This window comes from Peromyscus maniculatus, chromosome 3 (genome assembly GCF_049852395.1).
Source record: "Peromyscus maniculatus bairdii isolate BWxNUB_F1_BW_parent chromosome 3, HU_Pman_BW_mat_3.1, whole genome shotgun sequence".
Taxonomy (NCBI): Eukaryota; Metazoa; Chordata; class Mammalia; order Rodentia; family Cricetidae; genus Peromyscus; species Peromyscus maniculatus.
The window spans coordinates 144270846-144296381 of NC_134854.1; the positions used below are offsets into that span (position 1 = coordinate 144270846).

Consider the following 25536-nt stretch of genomic DNA (forward strand, 5'->3'; position numbering starts at 1 on the left):
TAACAGTTTTGTTCCCCCCCCCCCCATAGGACTGGTCAGTGGCTCATCAAAAATATTTCTATTTCAGTGAAATTTCGTGTTGTCTCATTGGATAACCATTTTCACCCCCTTAATGAATTGGTAAGTCTCCTAATATTTACATGAACTGTTGTTTGTATGAACTGGCCAGGACTCTGGGTTATTGAGGAAGAAAGTGTTGAATAGCACTACCAGTGATTTCTCACCTTGCAAGACCAAAGGGTTTTCATTTAAAACACTATCCCAGCTCAAACAGTAGGGGAAGTGTTCTGTCATGACTGGCACTCAGTTGCTTGTCATATAGTTAAACTTACCCTTGAGTTTCTAAATAGGAAGAGTAAGAAAATAAACAATGGACAGCTATCCAAAGATCGAAGTTCAAATATTTCTTAGAGATTTAAATCTTTTTTCAGACACACTGAAATTTCCACTATGAAAGAAGTTGGGAGTATTAAATTTATTCCTTTGTGAGGATTCACACCTCTTTCTACCACAATGCATCAGACCAACTCTCCATTCTCAATTGAGTTTTCCACTACATCTTCCCATCTTTAAAAGAATCAATTCTCTCGGGGTTGGGGATTTAATTCAGTGGTAGAGCGCTTGCCTAGCAAGTACAAAGCCCTGGGTTCAGTCCTCAGCTCTAGGGGAAAAAAAAGAAAGAAAGAAAGAAAACAGAAAAAAAAAAGAATTATCTTTTAACTCCAAAGACAAAAGGAGATGCCATGACCCTGGCTTTTCTGTCTCTCACATCTATATGTACTTCACACAAAATCATGTAGGCTCAGAAAAAATACTATTTCTTACTACCTGAGTTATTACAACTTGGCCAACATCTGTAAACAAGACCATTGCAGCAACCTTGATATTTGTCTCTCAGCTTCTACTTTCACTCTACCTAAAATCAAATATGATATCTACCACTCTGTCAGGTTAACATGTATGTGCAATATATATGTGACAGGCATATGTGTGTATATGTGTACATATATATACACATATATATCAAACCCTATATATGATGTCATCATATGTGTGTGTGTGTTTTGTTTTTCCATCTATCCTTTCATCCTTAGAATGAGAACAGACAGACATATTCTTTTCTACTCTGCTATGTTCTCAGCATCTAGAATGACACAAAGCATATAAGTAGATGTGTAATAAATATCCCTTTCCTATTCTTATTATATCCTACCCTTTCTCATTCTTAGAAGCACCTAGTGATGCATATTAATAATTGGGTTCAAGAATAGTTACTTCCAGCACCACGTATTTATTTTTCTGTCTGTAAAGTTGTATAACAAGGAAATGTTCTTAACTAGGATGCTGCAAGCTTTTAGATAATATTAGTAAACCCTATTTCTAATAATAGCACATGATATATATCCATGGCTACTAAGTTCTTAATATCACCTATTAGTGGCTTGAAATGAATTAATTAAAACTTGGGTAAAATTTAATTTGGTAGACTATATATACAGATATATGTGTGTCTGTTGAGCTATTCCACATATTTGAGAACATTATACAATTCTTTCTTTTCTTTCAGATTCCTCTACTGTACATTCAGGTAAGCAATGCAAATGGTCCACAGAAGAAAAGCAGTTATTTCAGGGGAAACCTTCTTTCTGGACTTCTTACAATAATATGCCAGAGACTTTGGGAAAGGGAGAAGCTCCCAGCCAACCCAGGAATGGACGGCTGGAACTCATCTGCACTCTGAGCCCTTCTCATTTACGCTCTTTATGGATAACATGGAAGCTTTCGTAGATTTCTTTCATAATCTCTGATGTTCTTTGCACTTTAATGATTATGGTTAATTTATTACAGGACCCCAATGGAAATCGTATTGAACAGTGGCAGAGCTTCAAGTTAGAACGTGGCCTCAAACAGTTGTCCTTCCCCCTCTCCTTAGAGCCCCCTGAGGGCTCCTACAAGGTGGTGCTATGGACAGAAACAGGCAGGACCGTGGAGCACACCTTCTCCGTGGAGGAATTCGGTATGAATCATGGAATCATGGCCTTTAGAGCTGAGACCTCTAGAGCACATAGTTTGAGTTTGTTCAGATTCCTTTTGTTTCCTATGGATGGTTTTGGGCTTGGAGTAGAATCAATTATGTTTAAGTCCAATGAGGCATCAGTTTTTTGTGAATAAAATTTCATTTAGTGTAGTTGTTTGTAGCAATACTGAATGACCAAAATAAAATATTGTTTCAGTAGTGAGAGGGGGAGGAAAGAAGGGAAGGGAAGGAAGTGGAGAGAGAGACAGAGAGACTCTTTAAGGTCACAGTGAACTCTCATAGTGCCTTCATCAAAATCTGTATTTGAGAATGAAGTAAGTGTGGATAGATTGGAGAAGGGAGTTGCCTTTACAAAATCCCAGAATATCGTTAGGGAATTGTTACAAAGAACTAGAACATAGTCAAGCCTTCAGATCTGAAGAGAGACCCCTAACCTCCTTCATTGCGGTCCACAGTGCTTCCCAGGTTTGAAGTGAAAGTGACCGTGCCAAAGACAATCACCATCATGGAAGAAGAGATCCACGTGGTGGTGTGTGGCATGTGAGTTGATGGGAAGAGCAGCTGCACTCTTGGAAGCAGAGTCACTGCTTGAGACACTCGGGCTGATTTCCCCAGGAGCAGGGGCAGCATGGGGACTTCAAGTCCCTTGGGAGTGTTCCTAGCTGTAGACCATTCTTCTCCTGTTCCTTTCTTGTGTTTCCTTCTTGTTTTCTTTTATGTCTCTATCAACATTTCTATAACTGTCATGAGGTGGGGACCATTTATAGAGAGGCCACACAGATGGGATTGACTCTACAAGGGAGAAAGCTGAATACACACACACACACACACACACACACACACACACACACACACACACACACTCGCACACTCGCATGCATGCAAGTGTGCTGAAGGACCCTGGCTTTCCCTGTAGCCATAAGTGATACCAATACACTTAGGAGGGAGATAATGCACGCTTCTAAAGGAATTTCAGTCAGTAACATATCACTATTTGACCTTGCAAACAGTGGGTAACAAGAGTAGATTCAGAATCAAAATCATACATAACTCATCAGGCTGCTTTTGGCTGTCACCTCCCTCCCTGTACTGCCGTTTTCGTTGAGATCTTGAACATGTTCTTTCAGGATGGTCCCTTTGAATCCAGAAATGTCTGAAGGATCTTAAGCCCCCCAGAGACCTGTAGTGGCACTAAGAGAACAGAAAGCAGAAAGACTAGCGCTGCCTTGAGGCTTTACGTGTGGCACACATGCTATCAGCTCCTTCGGAATCATGGCCTCCGAGTTCCCTGTAACTCCTGACCAAAGCTCTTGCAAACAGAGGCAGGGGATACTTTAAATTTCCAAACAGGGCAGGAAACAAATACCCTTGAAAACAAAATAATCACATGTGACATTAATGTCACAACCCTATTCCTTTTATAAAAAGTAAACAAGCATATACATAGAGATTTATACTGAGGACACATTTTGATAGTTTGGATTCTTAAGTCGTTTTGAAAATGTTTGTAGTTTCTATTAAGTTTATTTTGTGTATATTGGTGTTACTTTCCTCTTAAGAATGTAAAGTCATGCATCCTCTCTCATGTGTGGATCCCAGCTTGTAATGCTCATATGAGTGCATAGAAGTAGGGCATGAATGTGGGCATACAACATGAGACCAGGAGAAGGGAAAAGAAGAGAAAGAGAATACCTGTGGCCCGGAAGTGGAGAGGCGAGAGGAAGGAAATGGGCAAGAAGAATTGGGGTAGAATCAAAAAATTGCTGTTTGAAAATGTCATAATGAAACCTAATACTGTGTGTGTCCTAATTTAAAAATTTTTAAATGAAACAATCTAGTCAGCCTTTGTAACAAAAACACCTTTCTAAAGACTGACTGTACTAGAATTTTAAAGTTAAAAACAGAGTACAGTGGTATATGCCTATAATCTCAACACAATGGAAGTTCTGGCAAGAGGATGGTGAGTTCAAGGTTACCCTAGGCTATAAAACTGTCTCAAAATAAATTAACTTATAATAAAAAAATCAAGATTAAAAAAAAACCTGATAAAAGAAGAGTGGCGTGAACTTCAGCACGTGGCCTGGAGGTTTTCTGAGTCACAGTGACTTTGTCGGCGTCCAGTGTGTAACGAGTGGCCTCAGCACAGGGCAGACAGAAACACTGAGAACAGCTTGCTGTAGTTGAAGGGGACTTACAGAAGAAAGCAACAGGGATTCCCAGTGCTTGCTTTGAGTCACTTGACAACATTCTCATGGCAGATACACCTATGGGAAACCTGTTCCGGGACACGTGACTGTGAACATTTGCAGAAAGTACAGCCATCCTTCTAACTGCTTTGGTGAAGAGTCCATGGCTTTCTGTGAGACATTCGGTCATCAGGTAGGCTCAGAGCTGTGCCTTCTGGGAGATAACAATAAACACATTGCTTGTTAATGGCAACATGGTGCTAAGCCAGGGAGAAATTCTATAATGCCTTTAAGAAACTTGAAAAAATGACTTAGCTAAAAAATAATCACTGGTCTTTTGCTATTGCCCAATGTACTTGTTCCAGAAGAACAAGTCAAGCCACCCAAAGCCTTTCCAGGTATCTTCTGTAGATGAAGGAGACACGCCACACATCTTTTAAATCACCTTGACCCTGAAGAGTGTCAGTTCTATTTTCTTTCTTAGAAGCAAGAACCTATTACAATGCCCCATCTAGATGCCAGGGAGGTGAGATAGTCATCAGAGAGATGCCCAGTTACCAGCTGTCTGCCATGGGAGGGAACCCAGCATTTGGAGAAGTGTTAGCTCTGTTGCAGTAAGATTACCTAAACCATTAGCGTATTTCTCAATTATTCTTTCCAGGGAATGTCAGGCAGCGAGGAGTTATTTCTGTCAATTATACACAAGATATTATTATGAAATTACCAATAATTAGTCCCTGAACAGTGCATAATGTGTCTTAATACAATATAAAATGCCTAGATTATTTTATCATTCCCCCTAAATTCTTCCAGATTAACCAACTACTGATATATCCAGTATAATATGCATTATGTTTTCATGTTTTATTTTCTCCCTTATTAGCTAAATGACGATGGCTGCTTCTCACAGCTAGTGGAAACCAAGGCTTTCCAGCTAAAGAGGAAAGAGTATGAGATGCAGCTTGAAGTGAATGCCAAGATCCAAGAACACGGAACAGGTTGTGTGTTGCATGGTTGTGGGGGAAGAAAATGACACTGATTTCTTGCTTGGGCCAAATTATGAACTATAAGGAGAGAGGTAATGATATAAGAAATTCACAGATATTGGCCTTCAACAAAAGAACCTTTCCCCTTCTGTTTCAGATGTGGAAGGAACTGGAAAAGGGTTCATTAAAATCACAAGAATCTTAACCAACCTGTCATTTGTGAATGTGGACCCACATTTCAGACCAGGAATCCCATTTGTTGGACAGGTTGAGTATTTTTCAATCCATCAAGCCATGTGCTATCAGAATTCACATCATGGGTACAATGTCTGCTAAAATTGTACCTTGTTAGTGCTGTCAATCAATGTAGCCAAAAGGAAAAACTATAACCACATGTCTATTATATAACCAAAAGTTAGGATTTACAAAAATAGATGTTTTTGCCTTAAAGTTGTATATGAAGTCTCTAAAATTATCCTAAAGGATTATCAAGTTAATAAGTTTTTTTTTTTTTAAAATCATTTTTAGAACAACATTGCTTGAAATCAGTAAGTCTTTTCATGGTCTACCAGCAGATTTTTACTACATTATCCCCTAATTCTGTCAAAATTCATAATGACAAGTCACATTATCCTTCTAACATCGACTCTGTGTGGAAATGGATATACAGGTTGCTTTTCCTTTGTGCCTAGGGTTTTTCATAAGTATTATATTAGCACTAGCTTTCTGTAAGAACAAATATGTATTTTAAAAAGCCCTAAATATAGAGATAAAGCACTATTTGAGGTTTCTCGCCTTTCATAATGACCTTTCTTGCAGACTTGTGACAACTTCTATTATGATTTTTCTATCGTAAGCAGATGTGTAAATGATCTTTGTGACTCCAGAAGTCTGAGGTGACAGTTATGTCCAGCTCAGTGTGTAACTACTGTGTATTGTGTTTTTTTTTTAATGAAAAGGTTGCTTCGCTGTGGAGGCTGTAAAAGACAGGACTGGACTTAAATGAAACAGAGTACATTGTGAAAAGTTCCGTTAAATTATGGTGGCAGAACATGTTCAGAAACTGTAACCATTTTCTAAAATCAAAGTGTAGTCCATTTAAAATTTTTTCAGATGTATATTATAGTGTTTCTAATTTAACACTGGGAAATACTTTACTATCTGTCATAAGACTCTCTTAGCAGATGACCAAAGAGTGAAGTTGTGTGCCCATTCTTGTGCTTGCACATGAAGCTGACATTTTCTTGATAAACCTAGATTTTATTGATAGTTAGGAATACTGATACATGTCAGCCTGTTTCATTTTCTGCTACCAAATATATGGGACAAGTGATATGCCAATTATCTTAACCTTATCATTATACACTGTTTGCATATGTATTGAAATTTCACATTGGACTTTATAAATATGTACTATGTGTTAATTAAAAATAAAAAGCATTTCAAAAAATTTCAAAGTAGGGCTAGAGAGACAGCTCAGCCATTAAAGATGAAACTCACAACAAAAAATTATTTTCAAAGTAACTTATAGTAAAAAAAAAGTCACCAACTTTATAATATGGATTGGTTTGTTTTTTATCTATCTATCTACCTTCTATCTGTCTGCCTGTCATCTATCCATTTATTTATCTATTTTGCCAAGTTCAGTATTAACAACAGCTAGGCTTTAAAACCTGATTCAATGCTAAGTGTGTCTCCCCAATTTTACATTTGTCATGTGGGAAGCACATCATCAAGTCTGCCTGTTTTCCAGAAGACTGACCATCTAGGATGAGAAGCAGGTCCATATATAAGTCAACTGGAGAAGCATATGGGACCTGTATTAGAATTCTTTGCTTGCATACATAATGACACTCCATAACATTAAGCCATAGGACGTTATCTTGTCTACCACAAGATTAGTGTCTGAGGCTCAAATAATAATAATTCGACAACTGAGCTAATTTTTTAATCACTATATAGCTCGTATCTTCTATAACTCTCTGTGAGTTATGTAGCAGTCTTTGCAAATGAGCCACAATGCATCTGCTAAGTCACTCGGGTTTATTCTTGTTGCTTTGTATCTCCTCATATTCGTACTTATCTCCCTAGGGTTGATTAGTGCCCAGTAGTTTACATTAGTTGTATGTTTATTTAGCCTCCTTTTACCACCCTGTATCCCCTTGACGATATCCACAATGCCTGGGACTGTGAGCATGTAATACCCAGGGATAGACATTTGCTTTTAACCTTCAGGTGCTCTTGATGGATGGGGAAGGCATCCCTATCCCACATGAAATGGTCTTTATTGAAGCAGACGAAGCAAACCATCACTCAAATGCTACCACTGGGGAGAATGGCCTGATGCGGTTCTCCATCATCACCGACGACATCATAGGCACCTCCCTCACTGTCAGGGTGAGTGTGGAAAGAGGTTGATAAGGACATGCATAAGTCTTGAAAACAAAGTTGCAACCTAAGGAGATGAAATCTCCAAATTGTGTTTCTCTCCTATGGAGAGAAAACAGCCCTAAAACTTAAGAGACAAATTAAGGTCAACTTTTAATAGTTTTAATAAGAAAGTAATGTTGTGACTAAATATGGGTGCTCTATTTTGTCAGATGGTGCATACACTGTGGAAAATACTGTGCCAGTTTCTCAAAAATCAAATAAAAATAAAAACAACTGGAGTTTCTATAAGATTTTGCAGTCTTACTTATGTACATTATTGTTCACCCTACTGCCCAGTTGCATGAACCTAGAGAATGATAATGTAATGTATATTTTAAAAAACTAGAAGAAAGTATTTTAATGTTTTTATCATAAAAAATAATAAAGGTTTTTCCCCATTGTGTAGCTCTGGCTCTCCTGGAACTCACTGTGGAGACCAGGCTGATCTTAAACTCACAGAGATCTGCCTCTGTCTCCCAAGTGCTGGGATTAAAAGTGTGCACCACCACCACTCAGCTTTTTTTTTTAAAACATTTTTAATGTTTATGTTAACAAATAAGATACTTAATCTGATTTAAATATTATGAAATTCTGAATACATTCATCACATACCTAAGACAGGCCTGGAAGGGATATCAGCTAATTCTCTAACTCAGCTCTAGCCAGTGGTTTTTGCAGTCATTTTCTCAAATTTATAAGGTACACCATTTCATTTATTCATAAAACCCAGTTGGAACTAATTGCCAAATATGAAACTACTTAGTGACGTAGTTACTGGCATTCTCTTCCCCTTAAAGAGACCTTTAAGCCAACTAGTCAGCAAGACATACAGCTCATACTATTCTCTTCTGATATATAAATATGAAACTCAGGATGTTCTGGGGTGGAAAGTCAGAGCCATGCCTATATTTAAGACAGATGAAATAAAGGCCTTTCTTACATTCACTGTAGAGGAAAAGACTTCCAGCTACTAGTTAAGGAAGGCTAGTAAACTTATAGTGTTGTGAGGACAATGGTTCCCAACACAGAATCTAGTGAAGTAACATTGTTTTTCTAATTCCTTAGGCCAAATACAAGGATAACCATGTCTGTTATGGATTCAGATGGTTGACAGGAGAGAATGTGGAGGCACAGCACACTGCTAATGCCGTTTTCTCGCCAAGCAAAAGCTTTGTGCACCTGGAATCCATAGCTGGTAAACTGCCCTGTGACCAAACACAGCAGGTCCAGGCGCATTATATTCTCAATGGAGAGGCTGTGCTGGAGATGAAGGAGCTGGTCTTCTATTACCTGGTGAGAAGGGAGCTTACTGCATTATTACCTGCAGATAAAGCTCTCTGGGGACAAGGGCTTATGACACTGTGGACATCATTGCTTTGACCTCCTCTGAAAGCTTCTTTTTCTTAGGTATGCATGTATCTGTGACTGTGTGCCATGTGTGTGAGTGCCTGTGGAGGCCAGAAAAGAAGGTCTCATGCCCCTCAGCTGGAGTTTCGGGTGGTGATGAGCTACCTAATGTGGGTACTGGGAACTGAACTTGGGTCTTTTAGAAGAGCAGCACTGCTCGTAAGTGCTGAGCCATCTTTCCGGCTCCTACCTTCTTACTCTTGTTTCTTCCTAAAGTCTGACTTCTCATGGGGCTCATTATTTCCAGCAGGGGCTCAATACGGCAAGCATGTAGAATGGAAGCTAGGATAAGATCGCTGTTGGAAATTGTTTAATCTCCTCTTTTGCAGATAATGGCAAAGGGAGGCATTATCCGATCGGGGACTCACACACTGCCTGTGGAGCGGGGAGACAGTGAGTATGGCATTATCTCCACAGTTCTGCTCCATGCTGACTGCCCGGCCTCATTACCTGTCAGGGATGCTTCCAATGGGTCTCTTTTCCACCTAGTCACAAAAAAGAGGAAGCCAAGGAGGAATGCAATTTCCTTTTTGCCATTCTTTATCAGATAGTTTCTTTCCCAGTACATTTTGCTTAGGTTACTTAAGCTGTTGATGGGGTCATGAGTATACTGTAGTTATTTCAAAATTTCTAGCCAGAAATATTTGTGAACTCTTTTTTTCAATGTGAAGGACATTTTAAGAGTTGTATAAATAGAGATGGGGAAAATTTAAGTGTTTTTTACTTACCAGGTTTTGCACTACCCCCCTCTCTGTGTCCCCCCCCCCTCTCTCTCTCTCTCTCTCTCTCTCTCTGTGTGTGTGTGTGTGTGTGTGTGTGTGTGTTTCTCCCCTGAACTTAGCATTGATTTACAAAAGTTCAGTTGGGCATATCTACCATGGAATGGGACTCTGCTCATGAAAAATAAACATCTGAACATTCCCCTGTTCTGGGGTCTAAACACCGACTTACTAGAAAACTATAAATGAGCACCTCTTTATCTCTTGGTGCCAAAATGGAGGCACTGCAGTGGACTCAAGAACATTTAATGCAGGCTCTACAGTGTCGGTAGACAGCAAAGCTGACTTCTGCAGGAGTGTAGACTTCCTCTTCAGGAGAAAAAGACACCACCCCATATTTCACATAGGGAAAGAGGACATAAGCATAAATACAGTATGTTAAGCTCTTAGCATCAGGTCACATGACTTCCTTTCTCTCCTAACATGAGGAATCAAGAAGGAATGAAGGTGAAGTCCACTCCCTTAGGTAGCATTTGAGGTGAGTGTCAGCCAGCTAAATCTCAAAAGTGATAAAAACCATACATAATTGATGGAGGAGAGAGGATTCTGTGTATTGCCTTCTCTAGTCCCAGGGTACTCTGCAAGGTAGTTGTGCATTTGTTATGTGTACTGTTCATTGTGTCCACTAAGAGGAGCAGTGATTAGCCAGGCCAGGGACCCAGACTAGCTCTGTGTAATAAAGCGACTCTCATCTTCACTCTGAATGTGTCTAACACATGGCTGCTGCCTCTCATTCTCTCCTCTTCAGCGAAAGGCCATTTCTCCATATTCATGCCGGTGGAGACAGACCTGGCTCCTGTAACTCGATTGCTCCTTTTTATCATTCTGCCTGATGGAGAAATAGTTGCAGATACTGTCAAATATGAGATTGGAAACTGTCTGGACAACAAGGTGTGTGTGCTTTATATAATAAAATTTCAACATTTATAACTAGCAGTCCCTGTTATTAGCTGTTCTTTTTATACGTGTGTGGATTGAAGGATTAAGTGAATGTCTCAGCGAGGTCACAGCAGAGTCACACTAAGAAATCATGTTATTGCCTCCTTTTCAAAATTATCTGTGTAATATTGACTCAACACATAGCCCACCTCTCTCAATGCCCTCTTCCTGTCTCTGTAATGGAATATTAGCAAGTATGCAAGCAAGTTTAAGGCCACATGAAGCCCAAACAAAAACGCTTTTGTTAGAGCTTTTTGCAGTCATTGAGCACCCATTGTATATCAGAGATACGAGACCAATACTTCAAAACTGCCATTTTAGAAGTATCTTTAGAGACCATTACAATGGTCTAACTAATCTTGAGAATCAAAGCAAATTCCAAGGTGGGAAGGAGCCTTGCTCACATAGCATAACAGCAGCCACTGTGAAAGCAACCAACGTTGTTACGTGCTGAAGGTAAGGAACACCTGGGAAATGTAGGTAACACATGGTGGAATACAGAAATGGGTTTTTCTGACCTTTCTTTCCTATATGCCAGGTGAATTTGATCTTCAGTAAAAGTAAAGGTCTTCCAGCCTCCCGTGCCCTCCTGAGTGTCACAGCTTTTCCTCATTCCCTCTGTGCTCTGCGAGCCGTGGACGAGAGTGTGCTGCTCATGAAACCTGAGGCTGAGCTCTCTGCATCCTCGGTAAGTGCTGGGATGCAGTTGTGAGCTATGGGAAGTCGGATATTTGTGTCTTATAGATTTTACACTTTCATAATTGAAATGGACAATATATGTTTAGGAGAAAAACAAAGCAAGGGAGGAAAATTGCGGGGGCAGGGCTGAGGAGGAGTCACTTGTGAGGAACGCCACATGCTTCCAGTCTAGTCTGTCCAGGCCATGGTCTCTTTCCCTTGAATGCACATCTGCGCATCTGTCAGCACTTCATGTCTGTTTTACTTCTCTCCCCTGAATGGATTGAAAGCCCTGTGTCCAGAGTTTCAGAGATCAGCCCTAAAGGACTGAATGATGAAACCGGAGCATTTTGTCTCTGTGAATAAAAACTTAGAAGTATTGTTCCCTCCTACAAGGAGGGTGTTTGCAGTACTTATTCGGTCTGAGACACGTGCCCTTCATTCATACAGAGTCACTTGCTAACTGCAAAATGGTGACAGAAATATCATTTCATTCCTTCCCACAATGTTGTGTCATTTACAGCACAGTCCAGTTTCTCAGTTATTAATGCTTCATCTCCTTTTAATATTGAGTATAGTGTTTGCTGTTGAATGGTATAAACAAGTCTGATGACCCTCGATTAATTAAATGGGAAGCATATTAGTTTTATTTTTCTAAAACAGTTAAACATCTTCCAAGTGAAAACACGTTGTAATATAAATATCACATGTAAAATGATTTCTGTTGAGTGAGAAAATGCTCCATATCTCAGTGTTTGAGGGAAGGGTTGGTGTTGCTGTTCTTGGGTTTGGTTTGGTTTGGTTTGGTTTGTTTTTTTAAGAAAATGCCACAGACAAGTTAGCCTTATGTGCCTGCATTTCTGCAGGTTTATGATCTGCTACCAGTGAAAGACCTCACTGGCTTCCCTGAGGGTGCAGATCTGGAGGAAGAAGACAGCAAAGACTGTGTCAGGCAAAACAACATGTACATCAATGGCGTCCTGTATTCCCCAGTACAGAATACAAATGAAGAGGATATATATGACTTCCTAAAGGTAAAATCCTTACCTCAGGGACAGTTCTGAAGGTTCTTAAAGTATCCTGTATGGAGAAGTTATTTGCTTCAATGCCTTCTTGTCATGGTTGAAAATAACAGAATAAAAGAATCAGGTGACTTCGCTGAGGTCACCAGGAGGAGCAGATCTGCCAAACGCAGCAGAATAAGGACCAGGAGATTTAATGATTAATGATTTTTTCTTTTTATTGAAATTCATTGCTTTGTGATAGTCATAAGTGTCATGTGTAGAATTATTACTGTCAGGTGAATTTAAGGGACAAAATGACATTAACACCACAGGCCTGCTAATGTTCCTGCTTCAGATGCAAAAAGTTTCATTCAGATGGAAGGAGGTGTGTATGGCTATGCGCTAATCAGCTGATCATCTCCTTTGTAGGACATGGGGTTGAAGGTATTCACCAACTCAGATATCCGTAAACATAAGATCTGTGAACAACCCGAAGAAATCACAAAAGGTTAGTACTGAAAATACCGAACTAAATAATATAAAATTTTAAAGACAAAATGTGATCAAAATTAACAAAAGATTTGATTCAGATATATTAAGCCCATTGAATAATGTTCATAACAACATAAACTCAAATCTGATAGTGTCACCCTCCACCAAGTACAGAGCATGGAAGGCAGATTGTCAACAGTGGCCTAAGAGAAGTGCAGATTCAATACAGGCACAAAGTAAAGAAAGAATGGACTCTCAGGAGTCAGGAAATCGGCCACTAAGAACCGTCTTTGCCAACAGAAATGAGGGGGCTGAAGGAAAAAGGACAGTTTCCAGGGGTTTACCTATGAAGCCAGTGTTAGAAATGCCCACAAAGCAGGGTTGCATTCTCTCAGTCAAGCAAAGATGTTCTTCAACAGCTCTAAATTATCAGTGAAGACTCTTCACTATTTTAGGTGATGTAAGCTGTTTCTTTGCTGAATCACAGTAGGCAGCATGGATTTAGTATTATATTGCTAACTAGTGATTGGCCATGTTAAGTATGGAGAAAAGGAAAAGTCTAGGAAAACATTCAGTGAGAATCCATTTTCTATGTGACATTTACTACAGAGAATCAGATATTTTTATTTATAAATTGTAGAATCCTTTACTATTAAGATTTATAGGATATTTATATATTTATCATCTGCCTCTGTATCTGCTGTCTATCAATATGTCCATCTGTGTATTTTCCTAAAGGGGGTGGCTGTCACACGTTCATAGCGTGGGTGAGCTGATTGACCTTCTGACTCACTATGGAGAACAGAGCTTTTCCATACTTGATGCCTCCATTACTGTAAACTGATTCTCAAAACCACTACTATATTTTTTTTCTTTGCTCCCATAGATGAACATACCAATGGCAACTTGGGCTTCTGCCCTCCTCCCCACTCAACACCCTAGGTCTCTTCATTTGGCACAATGGGAAGTAGCTTCCTGGGATTCCACAAGACCTTCTCTTTCGCATACAGTCCAAGGCTTTCTGCCACACCTCTTCCATTCTGTGCTTGGGATTTTCTTCCCCTGGTTCAGTTTGTTCTAATGCCTCAGAATTCAGCTGAAATGCCACCTCCTCCAAGAAGCTTTCCTGGTTGGCCCTATGTCCTTTTCCGTCTCCCACCTCACGTTCCCGATCTTTTTGTCGCAGCACTTGGGTAACGCAACATCTCATGAACTCAATCTTTGTATTTATTGCCCCTGTCTTCTCTCTCCTACCATAGTACCAACTGCATATCAACTCTTAAGCCACAATCCTGTGGAGGATATTCTAGAGGCTTTCGAGCATCCCCAGGAGACTATACGAAAATACTTCCCTGAGACGTGGATCTGGGACTTGGTGGTTGTGGAGTAAGTAACCTATTTTTCTATAAGATGCAGAAATATAGATCTATCAAGGATTTTAAACCTTAGAGAGTTTTCCATTTTTAATGTATATATATATTTAGGACTGCCTGACATGGTCTTTCACTTTCACTGTGAAAGCTTTGCTAAGGTTGAACAATGTAGAAGATTCCTAGGTTAAATTGATTTCTAAGTATTTATTCCATCATAAATGGGATTGTTGTCTTTACTTCTTTTCCAGATAGCTTGTTACTGGTATAGAAATGCAAACATGCTTTCATATATCGATTTTATATCTAACAGCACCGCTGAGTTTCTTTATTAGTTCTAACAGGTTTTTTAATGAAATTTTGAGGTTTTCTTCATTTGGGATCAGGTAATCTGTAAATAGAGATTATCTTCATCGTTTCCAACTTGGATACTCTTGACGTCTCTTTCCCCGTATTTTTCCCCTTAATTATTCTCGACAGTACTCAGTGGAACAAGAATGGGAGTGGGATCCTTATCTTGTGCTGGATCCTACAGGCAAAGCTTTCAGATTTTCTTCACTGGTTATAATGTTAGGGAGCTTTCCTGAGCAGTATGTATGATATAGAGAAAATTTCCTTCTATACTTACTTTATTGAGAGTTCAAATCATGAAAGAACTTTTTGTTCTGTACCTATTAAGATAATCATATGAGTTTTACTTTCTATTCAGCTAATGTGGTGTGTCACTCTGACCACACTATTGTGCATTCAATGGTCACTACATAATATTTTTAATGTCCTGTTGGGTTCAGTTAGCTATTATTCTATTAAGGGTTGTGGTTCTTGGTTTATTTAAAATATTGGCTTATAGACTGATTTTCTTGTGGGCTTCTCATCTGACTTTGATATCTGAGAGAGGCTGGTCTCTACTTCCATTTTTGGATGTCTTTGAAAGGCTGATGTTAATTCTTCCTTAAGTCAGGGAAATTGATGAAATGATCTAGTCAGAAAAGATACGCAAAATGGTTTTTTTGCTTTTTAAAGTTACTGAGACTTGTTTCTTGACCCAGCATGTGATCTACCCTGGAGTGTACCCACTGTGTGCTTGCAGAGACTTCATATTTTGTTATTTTCCCTGAAAGTTTTATATACGTCTGTTTAGTTGATTGTTTTTCAAGTTTATTATTTCTTCATGGGATTTGTCTGCATATTGTGGCTATGGTTGAACGTGGAGTACTGGGATCATCCAGTATTTAAGAAGCACTTAAATAGTGCCAGCCAAGCCAGAGAGTCTAGATGTTTCTCAGATCTTTGTGCTTCTTTGTACCACCCTATTTGCCATGTGGTCACCAGGAACTTAGCAATTACCAAGATCAGTCAGTGCCTTGAGATAGGTGAGATGGAAATTGATCCACTGACTCATGGTCAAAATCATTTGTGCGTGAAGTGTTTGTTCCAAACCCCCCATTCCTCTTGGAGAGTCCAGGAGCTGGGCTCACACTGTGCAAAGCCAGGGAGAAGGTCTGTGACAATGGCTCCACTCCTGTTCATACTGCACATATTTCTGTTCATCCTTTCAGCAAAGGGGCAAAGAAACATCTTATCCTTTTGCTTCCAGAGACAGGCAAGCTGTTGGGACACTTTGATCCATCTCTGGGGCCGTTCAGCAGAAGGAACAGTAGGAAAGGCCCATGCAGCTGTTCAGGTTCCCAGGGGACTATGAGCTCACTAAAGGCCAGATTCCCCGGGGGTGGGGTGGTGGGGTGGGGAACAGTGTCACTGAGTGTGTGGTCAAATTTATTCCAGGACAAAACTAAGAGCTGAATGCCTGTTGCTTGTTCTCTTTATGCTGAGCTTTAGGAGAAAGGCACTAGTCACAAATACACATTTGTTTCATGTTTCCTCTTTGTTTTCTGTGATGTTAGAGAGTTTGAGAATGCAAGTTGTAGCTGGAGTTTTCTCTCTGGGTCCTGCCAAGCCCCGGCAGTCCAACAGCCCACTTATAAAATAAACACACAGACACATATTATTTACAAACTGTATGGCCACAGCAGGCTTCTTGTTATCTAGTTCTTATATCCTAAATTAATCCATTTCTGTTAGTCTATACTTTGCCACGTGGCTTGTAGCTTACCGGTACTTTACATCTTCCTTGTCATGGTGGCGGCTGGCAGTATCTCTCTGCCTCAGTCTTCTGCTTCCCAGAATCCTCCTCTCTCCTTGTCTTGCGTATACTTCCTGCCTGGCTACTGGCCAATCAGTGTTTTATTTATTAGCATACAGAACATCCCACAGCAGCAAGCACCATTCATTCCCCCAGATGCGTGATTTAGGAGGCAGACCAGACCCTTGGACAGAGCTATAAAAGTTGAGATGCTTGATGCATCCACAAATTCCTTCCAGGAGAAGCCAGAAACGAATTTTGTCACTGAAGCAAAAACCTGGAGCAGAAGAGTAGGAAGTGCCCACCTTTCTATTTAAGCTCTTAGCAGTCTTCTGTGGGACCCCCTCTTCTCTAAAGTGGGCTAATGAGGAGTCCAGCTCTCAGAGAGCAATGAGGCTAAATGAATCTCTTCTCAGAGAAACTAAAAAATATATCTTTTAAGTCAGAAGCAAGACTTTTCGGAAAATTTTAATTATAAGATTCTAGAAAATGAGCATATGGACCAAATGCAAGCAAGTACCATACATATTAAAAATAATCTGCTCCTTTATTGATAAGCAAGTGTAAGTTAAGCTTAGAATAATTCTGGCCAAAACAAACACAGTAGTAGCAGAAGTAAAATCTATAGACCCACCCTAGTGGGATCAGGTTTTGTAACAGAAGTTGAGAAAAGTATCAATTACATGCACATTTTATAACTATGTTTTTCTATAAGAGATTAACTCCATTATCAGGAGACAATTCTAAAATGGACATAACTGAAAACAGAAGAAAACCTCACCATTTCCCTGCTGAACGCCTTGGCTTTGCTCTTCAATTACTGATATTTCTATTGAGTGCATTTATGTTATGACCATGGAATCACTTATAGGCCTCTCCTCCTAAAAGGGGATTTATTTAGGGGCTCACTTTCTTTACTTCACACCCCACTCTCTGCAGCTCAACTGGAATGGCTGAAATAGAAATGACAGTCCCTGACACCATCACCACGTGGAAGGCCGAGGCCTTCTGCCTGTCCAGTGACGCTGGATTGGGCCTGTCTCCCATAACCCAATTCCAAGCCTTCCAGCCCTTCTTCTTGGAGCTTGAAATGCCCTACTCTGTGATCCGTGGAGAATCCTTCAAGCTCAAGGCCACCGTGCTGAACTACCTCCAAATGTGCATCCAGGTAGAGATCTATTTCCTTAATTAAGCACAAGCAGATTAAAAGAAAATCACATTCTTAGAAATACCAAAAAATAAAATAAATAAATAAATAAAAATAAAATAAACAAATACACTCACTTCTTATCTACACATATGGTCAACAGAGGAAGAAACTATCATACATATATTCCTATGTTATAAAAGTGAATATCTCTAAGAATCAACCTACAAAGAGAGGTTTCATGACCCTTTCAAGTTAGGTTGTTTGTCGAAGAAGTTCTTACATGAGCAAGCATCCCCTTACCCCATCCCATGTTTGTAGATCCAGCTCCTACATTCTTAGATGTTTAATTTTTCTTAGTGCATTCTTTATACATAGCTTCCTTTAAAAATGTTGTTTGTGTACATCTTACCTCTGTGAAAACTGTAACTACGTAGTGACTAAGCCAGGCAATAATCATGCTTCCAAGTCCCAGGAGCACTCATCCAGGCAACATAACTTCATTTTTTTTTCTGGCTCCACTGCTTAAAAGACCAAGTAATCTTCCACGTGCTGAGGTTTATCTGTGAAGGATTAATATACCATAGCACTTTGTCTCTATCTGTCTCAACGATGTGAGGCAACACAGAATCTAACCATCTCCAAGCATACCTCAATTTAAACTTGGTCTCCTACCTTTAATCTTGCTTCTTGTGTGTTTCCAGGTTGCTGTGCACCTAGAGGCCTCTCCTGATTTCTTAACTGCACCATTGCAGAAGGCACGAGAGTCTCACTGCGTTTGTGTGAATGAGCGTCACACTATCTCCTGGATAGTAACCCCAAAGTCATTAGGTGAGCAGCAGGGTCCCACAGGATCAGCAGTCACAGCCAGAGCAGTGGTCCTTTGCTGCAGACAAAGACCCCAGGCAGGAGGACTGTTTTACTTGGGCTTTCATTCCTGAATGCTAATTTACTGGTGCACACACCTGCTGTTCAGCACTTTGAAGCCTGAGACAGTGTCAAACATGAGCTCAAGGCCAGTCTTGACCACATAATGGAGCCCTCTCACAAATAAAGTAAAACAATAGCCACAGCGAAAAGAAGTCTTTTCTTGTCAGACAAGGGTACAAGGGACCCTCTCTTCCTCACCTCCACCTCTAGAGCCATTGACCTCTAGTGGATGTTGCTTGCATTTCTGCTCCTGTGTTTTTACTGATTTAAAGCAAATGTTTTAAGTTCTGAGTTTGGAAGTGTGGAGGAAGGGGAAATGTACTCATCTCTACTTGACTTTCTTTTTCTACTAGGAAATGTGAATTTCACTGTGAGTGCGGAGGCACTCAATTCTCAGGAGCGATGTGGGAATGCAGTACCAGTGGTCCCTGAGCATGGAAAGAAAGACACAGTCATCAAGTCCCTGTTCGTTGAAGTAAGTAAACCTGCCTACCTCGAGGGGACACAGTGAGTCACAGAAGAGGGAAATCAGTTAGGGCTCTAACTCTTTTTAGAGTTTCAACTCAACTCTTTAATTTCTTCTTCCAGTGTTCAGTAGTGCACAGTCCATGATAAAGTTCATAATAACATAAATATGTAGGTACTGTAATAATAATAATATGTATGTTTCACAATATTTTTATCTCTCTATTCATCACCCATCCATCTTTCCATCATCTCTCTATCATCTATGTATGTATGTATCTATCTATCTTCATTATCTATCTATCTATCTATCTATCTATCTATCTATCTATCTATCTATCTATCTATCATCTATGTATCTATCCTTTTCAGTCTCTTTAATTTCATTAATCTTTGCTCATTTTTTCTACCAATCCATCTTTTTTTTATAGACGTATAATGAATAGAATTTATTTATATAGTGCATCAAATCTTTCTCTTCACTATGAGGGACTCTGTGGTCCCTGAATCAACAACACACACATCCAGAAGGTCTCAATGCATTTCATCTTAACTTTTTTTTTCTTTTACCTAAAGCCTGAAGGTCTAGAAAATGAAGTGACATTCAACAGCGTGCACTGTCCAGAGGGTAAGCCTCAACCATTATAGTTAAATGGACTTTGACTAAGACTTGTATAACATTGAAATTCAAAGATTGTTTTCATGTTCTCTGTGGGATGAAACCTGAAGTGTCATCAATGCATGTGACAAGTGAGTTAGAACGTCATTCCTAAAGAGTTGGTGCATGCCTGTAATCCCAGAACTTGGCATGCCAAGGCAGGGGAATCAAAACAAACAAAAACAATCAAACACCCATCACGATGAGAAAATTCTTCCTAAAAGACAAGGAGCTAATTCCTCTTGTGTTCAGACTGATATCTGGTTCTCTTGACACCAACTTTTGAAGAGACTCTCCTTTCCTCACTGTATTCTTTACTCTTTGTTGAAATTGTCTATGCACATGTGACTTCATTTCTAATGTCTCTATACTTTTACAGTGGTCTCTCTATGTATATTTTAATGTAAATATGTGATTTTAATTATGTCAGTTTTATAACATGCTTAGATACAGTGTTCTTTTAGCTCATGATTACCTTTGCTATATTTTTTCTGCTCCCACATCTAATTTAAGGTTGCCTCAATTTCTATGAAAAATGATTATGAAATTTAGAAAGAGCTGTAATAAATGTATAGATTGATTTGGATCATACAAGCATTTTTATAATATTTTTCAAATCAATGAACATGGGATGCCTTTCCGTTTATCTGTTTCATTTTTAATTTCTTTCAATGCCTCATACTTCCCAGCATTTTTTTTTTAAATCTCTTGTCTTAGTTAAATTTATTCCTATACATTTTCCCCAAAGCAACTATAAATGGGATTGTTATTTAGATTTCTTTTGGATCTTGGGATAAATTTTTACTTTGTGTGTATGGGTGTTTTGCCTGCATGTGTGTATGTGTACCACATGCATGTGTGGTGCTCACGGAGGCAGGAAGAGGGCATTGAATCCCCAGAGACTGGAGTTAGAGATAGTTGTGAGCCACCATGAGGGTGCTAGGAATCAAACCCAGTCCCTCTGGAAGAACAGCCAGTGCTCTTAACTACTGAGCCATCTCTCCAGCCCCTATTTCAATTTTTTCTTCAGATCATTCATTGTTAGCATAGTAATACTGCTGATTTTTGTGTGTTGATTTTTTATCCTGGAGGGTTATGTTCATTTACCCCTTGTGATGACTTTACAGTGGTTTCTGTAATCATCACAACCGAGTGATGATTTTGCTTCTTCTTTTATGCTCTGGATGATTTTCTTTCTTTTCTTGTCCAATTGCTCTTGGCAATCCAAGCACTATAAGTAGAAGTGAAAAAAGTAAGATGTCCTATCTTGTTCCAGATCATAGAGGAAAGGTTTCCAATTTTTCTCTGTTGAGTAAGTGTTGCCTTTGTTGGGTTAAGGTATGTTCCTCTATACCTAATTTGGTGAGGGTTTTTATCAGGAAAGTATTTTGAATTTTGTTCAGTTGTTCTTCTCCATGTAATGAAACAGTAGTGCTTTCATTCCTTATTTTGTCACTGTGGTATAAAACATTGGCTGGCCTATGGTGAACCACTCTTGTATCCAAGGGACCAGTCACAGTTGATCATGGTGTATGATCCTGTAAGTGTGGCATTGAATTGAGCTTGCTGTTATATTGCTGACTTTTGTTACACCTGTGTTCATAAAGACATTTGCCTGCAATTTTCTTTTCTTGTAATGCCTTTGCCAGGTAAGGCTAATTTCATAAAACTTATTTGGAATTATTCCTTCTTGAATGTTTTTGAAAGACTCAGAAAGTTTAGTGCTATTTCTTTAGCTAGTTTATTGAATTCAACAGTACAATCATCAGGTTCTAGATTTTTTCTTTAGTGGAGGTTTTAAGTACCAAGTCAATATTCTGATTCATTTTTGATCTGTTAAGATTTCCTTTTTTTTTTTTTTTTTTTGGTGAAGTCTTCATTGGTTGCAGATCTCCAGGAATGTACCCATTCCTTCTAAATTATCTGATTTGTTGCTGCATAACTATATTGTTTCTACCAGTTTGTGGTAGTTTGTCTTGTTATAATTGCTCATGAGGAATGTTAGTCATTTACTTGAGGTCTTCCTTCTATTTGAGTTTGGCCACTTATTGTGGCAATGTATTGTGTCCCCCAATATACTGTGTCTCCCAATAAAATTTGCCTGGAGATCAGAGGGAAAAGCCAGCCACAACATAGAAGTCAGGCAATGATAGCACATGCCTTTAATCCTATCACTTGGCAGGCAGGGATCTGTCTGGATCTCTGTGAGTTCAAGGCCACACTGGGGAACAGAGTCAGACATGGTGACACATGCTTTTAATCCCAGCACCAACCATAGAGGTCTGGAGGTCTGTACAGACAGATGGGAAGTGACAGAGCTGAGAAGAGGAATGTAGCTGGACAGAGAGAGCAAATCAGATGGCAGAACAGATAGGCATATAGGTGTGGATAGACAGGAAGTAGCTTGCTTTTGGAAGCTGTGGAGTTTGTGAGGTGAGGTTAGCTATGGCTTTCCCTACTTCCCCAATCTTTCAGGTTTTTACCCCTATATCTGGCTCTGTGTTTTTTATTTAATAAGACAAATTAGAAATTTGTCTATTTATTACTTATTACTATGCATTTTCCTCTTAGAACTGCTTTGTCCGTGATCCTTAGATTTAGATATTTTGTGTTTCCCTTTTCATTTGCACCATGATGTTTTTAAATGGAACTCAATTTCTTCATCGATACACTGATTTTTCAGGTGCTGGTTGCATAATTTCCACATATTCATGATTTTCCATGACACTCCCTGTTGTTATTTTATGACATACTGACAAAAAGCGATTCCATGTTGTTTGATCCTGTGGCCTAGTACACGATCTACCCATAGTAACATGTGATGTGCTTCAGAAGAATGAGTGGCCAGGAAGAGGTGGGTCTCCCCAGAACAGAGCCCTAGATCCTCCTCGAGCTGCCTAAGCTCCTGCAGGTGGTCAGGTTTCCATTTCTGCTACTTCCCCAATGTGAGCCCCAGGAATGGTCATCTTTGAAAGGTCTTTAGCGTTATTTACCCCTTCTGTACTCCGTGCTCTATCCTACCCTCCACCCCAACCCCAGTTTAGCCTTTCCCATTATTCCCCTTTATCCTTACCAGTACAGTCTATCTTCCCTCCCTTGAGGGTCCTCAGGGACCCTTAGTGATTTCTTGATGTCTATGATTATTCCAAATGAAATATACATTATGAAGATTCAAAGCTAATATCCACAGATGAGAGAAAACATGTGACATTTGTTTTTCTGGATCTTGATGACTTCACTTGGAGTGATTGTTTGCAACTCTATGCATTTTACCGCAGGTTGTCATAATATCATTTTAAATAGTTCAATAATATTCCACTATGTAAATGTACTGCATTTCATTCTGTTCATCAGTTGATGGATAGCTAGGCTGTTTACATTTCTTGGATATTGGGAGTTGAGCAGCAATGTATCTTTAAAGTAGGTCTCTATGGAGTCCTTTAAGTATATACATAAGCTTAGCATAGCTGGATCACATGGTAGATCTATTTTTATCTTTATGAGGAACCTCCACAGTGATTGGACCAATTTGCTTTTCTACTGGCAGTGAATAAGTATGAATCCTTCCCCACATCCATTTTAGCATTTGTCATTATTTATGTTTTTTTTATCTTAGCCATTCTTAATGAGGCAAGATGAAATCTTAAAGTAGACTTATTGTTGTACCCATAGATCAATGTATCCCTCGACCCTCCTCAGAGAAGCTTCTATTTGCAGTAGATGGTGACTAACTCAGAGACCCACAACTGGTCAAAGTGTAGAGAATAAGAGACTGCAGAATGCTCTGCCCTTAAGGGAAACAACTATACTTTACCATACCCCCAAAACCTCAGAAATTGTTGTGGAAAGGGAGACAGAAAAAGTCAGCGCCAGAGGTGGTGAATGACTACAGGGAAACTGTGTCACAGCAGAGCAGTTGACAAAGCAGGGCAACCACACATACGAACTCACAGTGTGCACAAAACCTGCGTAGGCCCAGGCCAGATCAAATCCCAGCCTGAAAAGGGTGTTGGCACATGATTCCACCTCTAGCTGCCAAGCAAATGGCAGTTTGGGGCTTCTGAGAGAGGGAGAGACAGTTTTCTCTAAGAGTGTAGCCCCTGGAAAGTTAACTACACTCTAGTGGAAGACCACATATCCAAGAACATTTGGATAGAACAAAGTGGTACCAAAGGTGGGGGGAACATCAAGTTGGGAGGTGGATCTGGGAAGAGTTGGGAGTACATGAATATGATCAAAACATGTATGAAACTCTCAAAGAACTAATTTTAAAAAACTAGCAAATGTTAGCAATGTGTGTATGTACACACACACACACACACACATAATTTAATGAGAGGAATTCTAGATAGGAAGATGGGTGACAGGAAGGAATAAAGAAAAGTTTAGCCAAGAAAATCTGAGAATTATATTCCATTTGATAATCAAAGCCTTCATATTTTGATCACATCAATATTTATAAGCATTGCTCCCCTCCCTATAAAGAAGAATGGTGTTTTGTTGTCCCCTATGGAATGTTGTACAGTCATCTTTTAGGTCTAGCTAAGTTAGAGTGCTGCTTAAGTCCAGTGAGTTCTTTATTTTCTTCCTGGATGACCTATCTACACTTTAAAATGGGGTATTGAGGTCCCCCTCATTTCTGCATTACAGCATCTGTCCCATTATTCTATTACAGCCTGTATTGCTTCATATCTTTTAATATTTGTTTTGTCTATGAATGTGTATATTTTCAATTGTTATTTTCTCTTGAAGAATCTCTATAGAAGGTCTTTGATTCTTTTCACATATTTTTTAATTAAAATTTATTTTATCTGATAGGAGTGCCATTCTCCCCATTCTTTTTGTTTCCATGTGTGTCCTGAAAAGGTGATTGCGTTGTAGCACCACACACCTAGCTCTTGTTTCATCCATTCATTTCTCTCTGTCTTTATACTGGAGAGTCTGATCCTTCTACATTTGGGGTGGTTACCGATAGGCAAACATTAACATTCCCTGACTATTGTAGGTGCTTCATCTCTTGCCCTCTCACTGTCTTCTTTTGTGCTCTGATGTTTTCCTGCAGTGTTGTTTTTAACCCTTTCTAGTTTTGATTTGTGTTTCTACTAAAGTTTTTCTTTTTAGATGCCGTGAGGCTTAGAGCATCTTTATTAGAGAAATCTGTCTCAAGGCATCTTCATCTGAATCTGTGTGATCTAGCTGTGACATTGCCTTCAAGTTTTCTGTCACTTGGGACCATGGTGGGCTCCCCGTGGGGTGGATAACTATCTCTGTTGTCTTCCCCCTGTACAAGCTGTGGGCTTGGGGAGATCTCCATCAAGTGTTGTGTTAACTCCCAGAAAGCAGAAGTGGAGTGATAAAATGCCATTGTCTTTACCTTTCTGCTTTTGGTTCTCTTTGGTTGTGGGCCACCTGCTCCAGGTGTCTAAGACTGCGTCTGTATAATGAGAGTTTCTAAACAGATGCTAGTCCCGGAAGAGATGTTGGCTGAGCCTTGCATGGGAAGTAGTGGGGCTTGATATTTCCCATTTCATCATATTTCTCTCTAGTCTTTGTTTTAGTAGAAAAAGCACTTCCTTACTATGACTGTGTTTATTCTTCAATCAGTTTGCATTTCCATAATGTATGTTCAGCATTGTTATTTATTTCCATTGCTTACAAATGTTGCCAAAATTTTGGATTAAAATTATTGTGAAGTTGTCTTGCTTCATCACAAGTGAAGTTGAACTTGTTTTTTGTTAGTTTGTTTGTTTGCTTGCTTGCTTGCTTGCTTGTTTATTTGGGGCTTGTTTATAAAATCTCACCATATCATTTAACCACATGTGTTTGAATATTTTATCTCTTTTGATCTGAGCTGAGTAACACTGATTATTTGAGGAACACATTG

General features: G+C 39.4%; 1 protein-coding gene across 4 annotated transcripts in view; it reads left to right on the forward strand.

Annotated features, from left to right (window-relative positions):
- The window catches only part of LOC102928203 (alpha-2-macroglobulin-like), a 42584-nt gene that overhangs the window by 4472 nt on the left and 12576 nt on the right, over nt 1-25536 (forward strand). For all 4 annotated transcript variants that reach the window (XM_076567875.1, XM_042274040.2, XM_042274038.2 and 1 more), the window contains 19 exons: nt 68-120; nt 1568-1588; nt 1849-2017; nt 2494-2578; nt 4297-4417; nt 5108-5222; nt 5368-5477; nt 7446-7607; nt 8706-8933; nt 9377-9440; nt 10575-10717; nt 11304-11453; nt 12310-12477; nt 12877-12955; nt 14199-14325; nt 17392-17620; nt 18304-18430; nt 18883-19004; nt 19571-19622. In XM_076567875.1, coding sequence (XP_076423990.1) covers nt 68-120; nt 1568-1588; nt 1849-2017; nt 2494-2578; nt 4297-4417; nt 5108-5222; nt 5368-5477; nt 7446-7607; nt 8706-8933; nt 9377-9440; nt 10575-10717; nt 11304-11453; nt 12310-12477; nt 12877-12955; nt 14199-14325; nt 17392-17620; nt 18304-18430; nt 18883-19004; nt 19571-19622 — 2325 coding nt within the window. The remainder of the gene's footprint in view (nt 1-67; nt 121-1567; nt 1589-1848; nt 2018-2493; nt 2579-4296; nt 4418-5107; nt 5223-5367; nt 5478-7445; nt 7608-8705; nt 8934-9376; nt 9441-10574; nt 10718-11303; nt 11454-12309; nt 12478-12876; nt 12956-14198; nt 14326-17391; nt 17621-18303; nt 18431-18882; nt 19005-19570; nt 19623-25536) is intronic.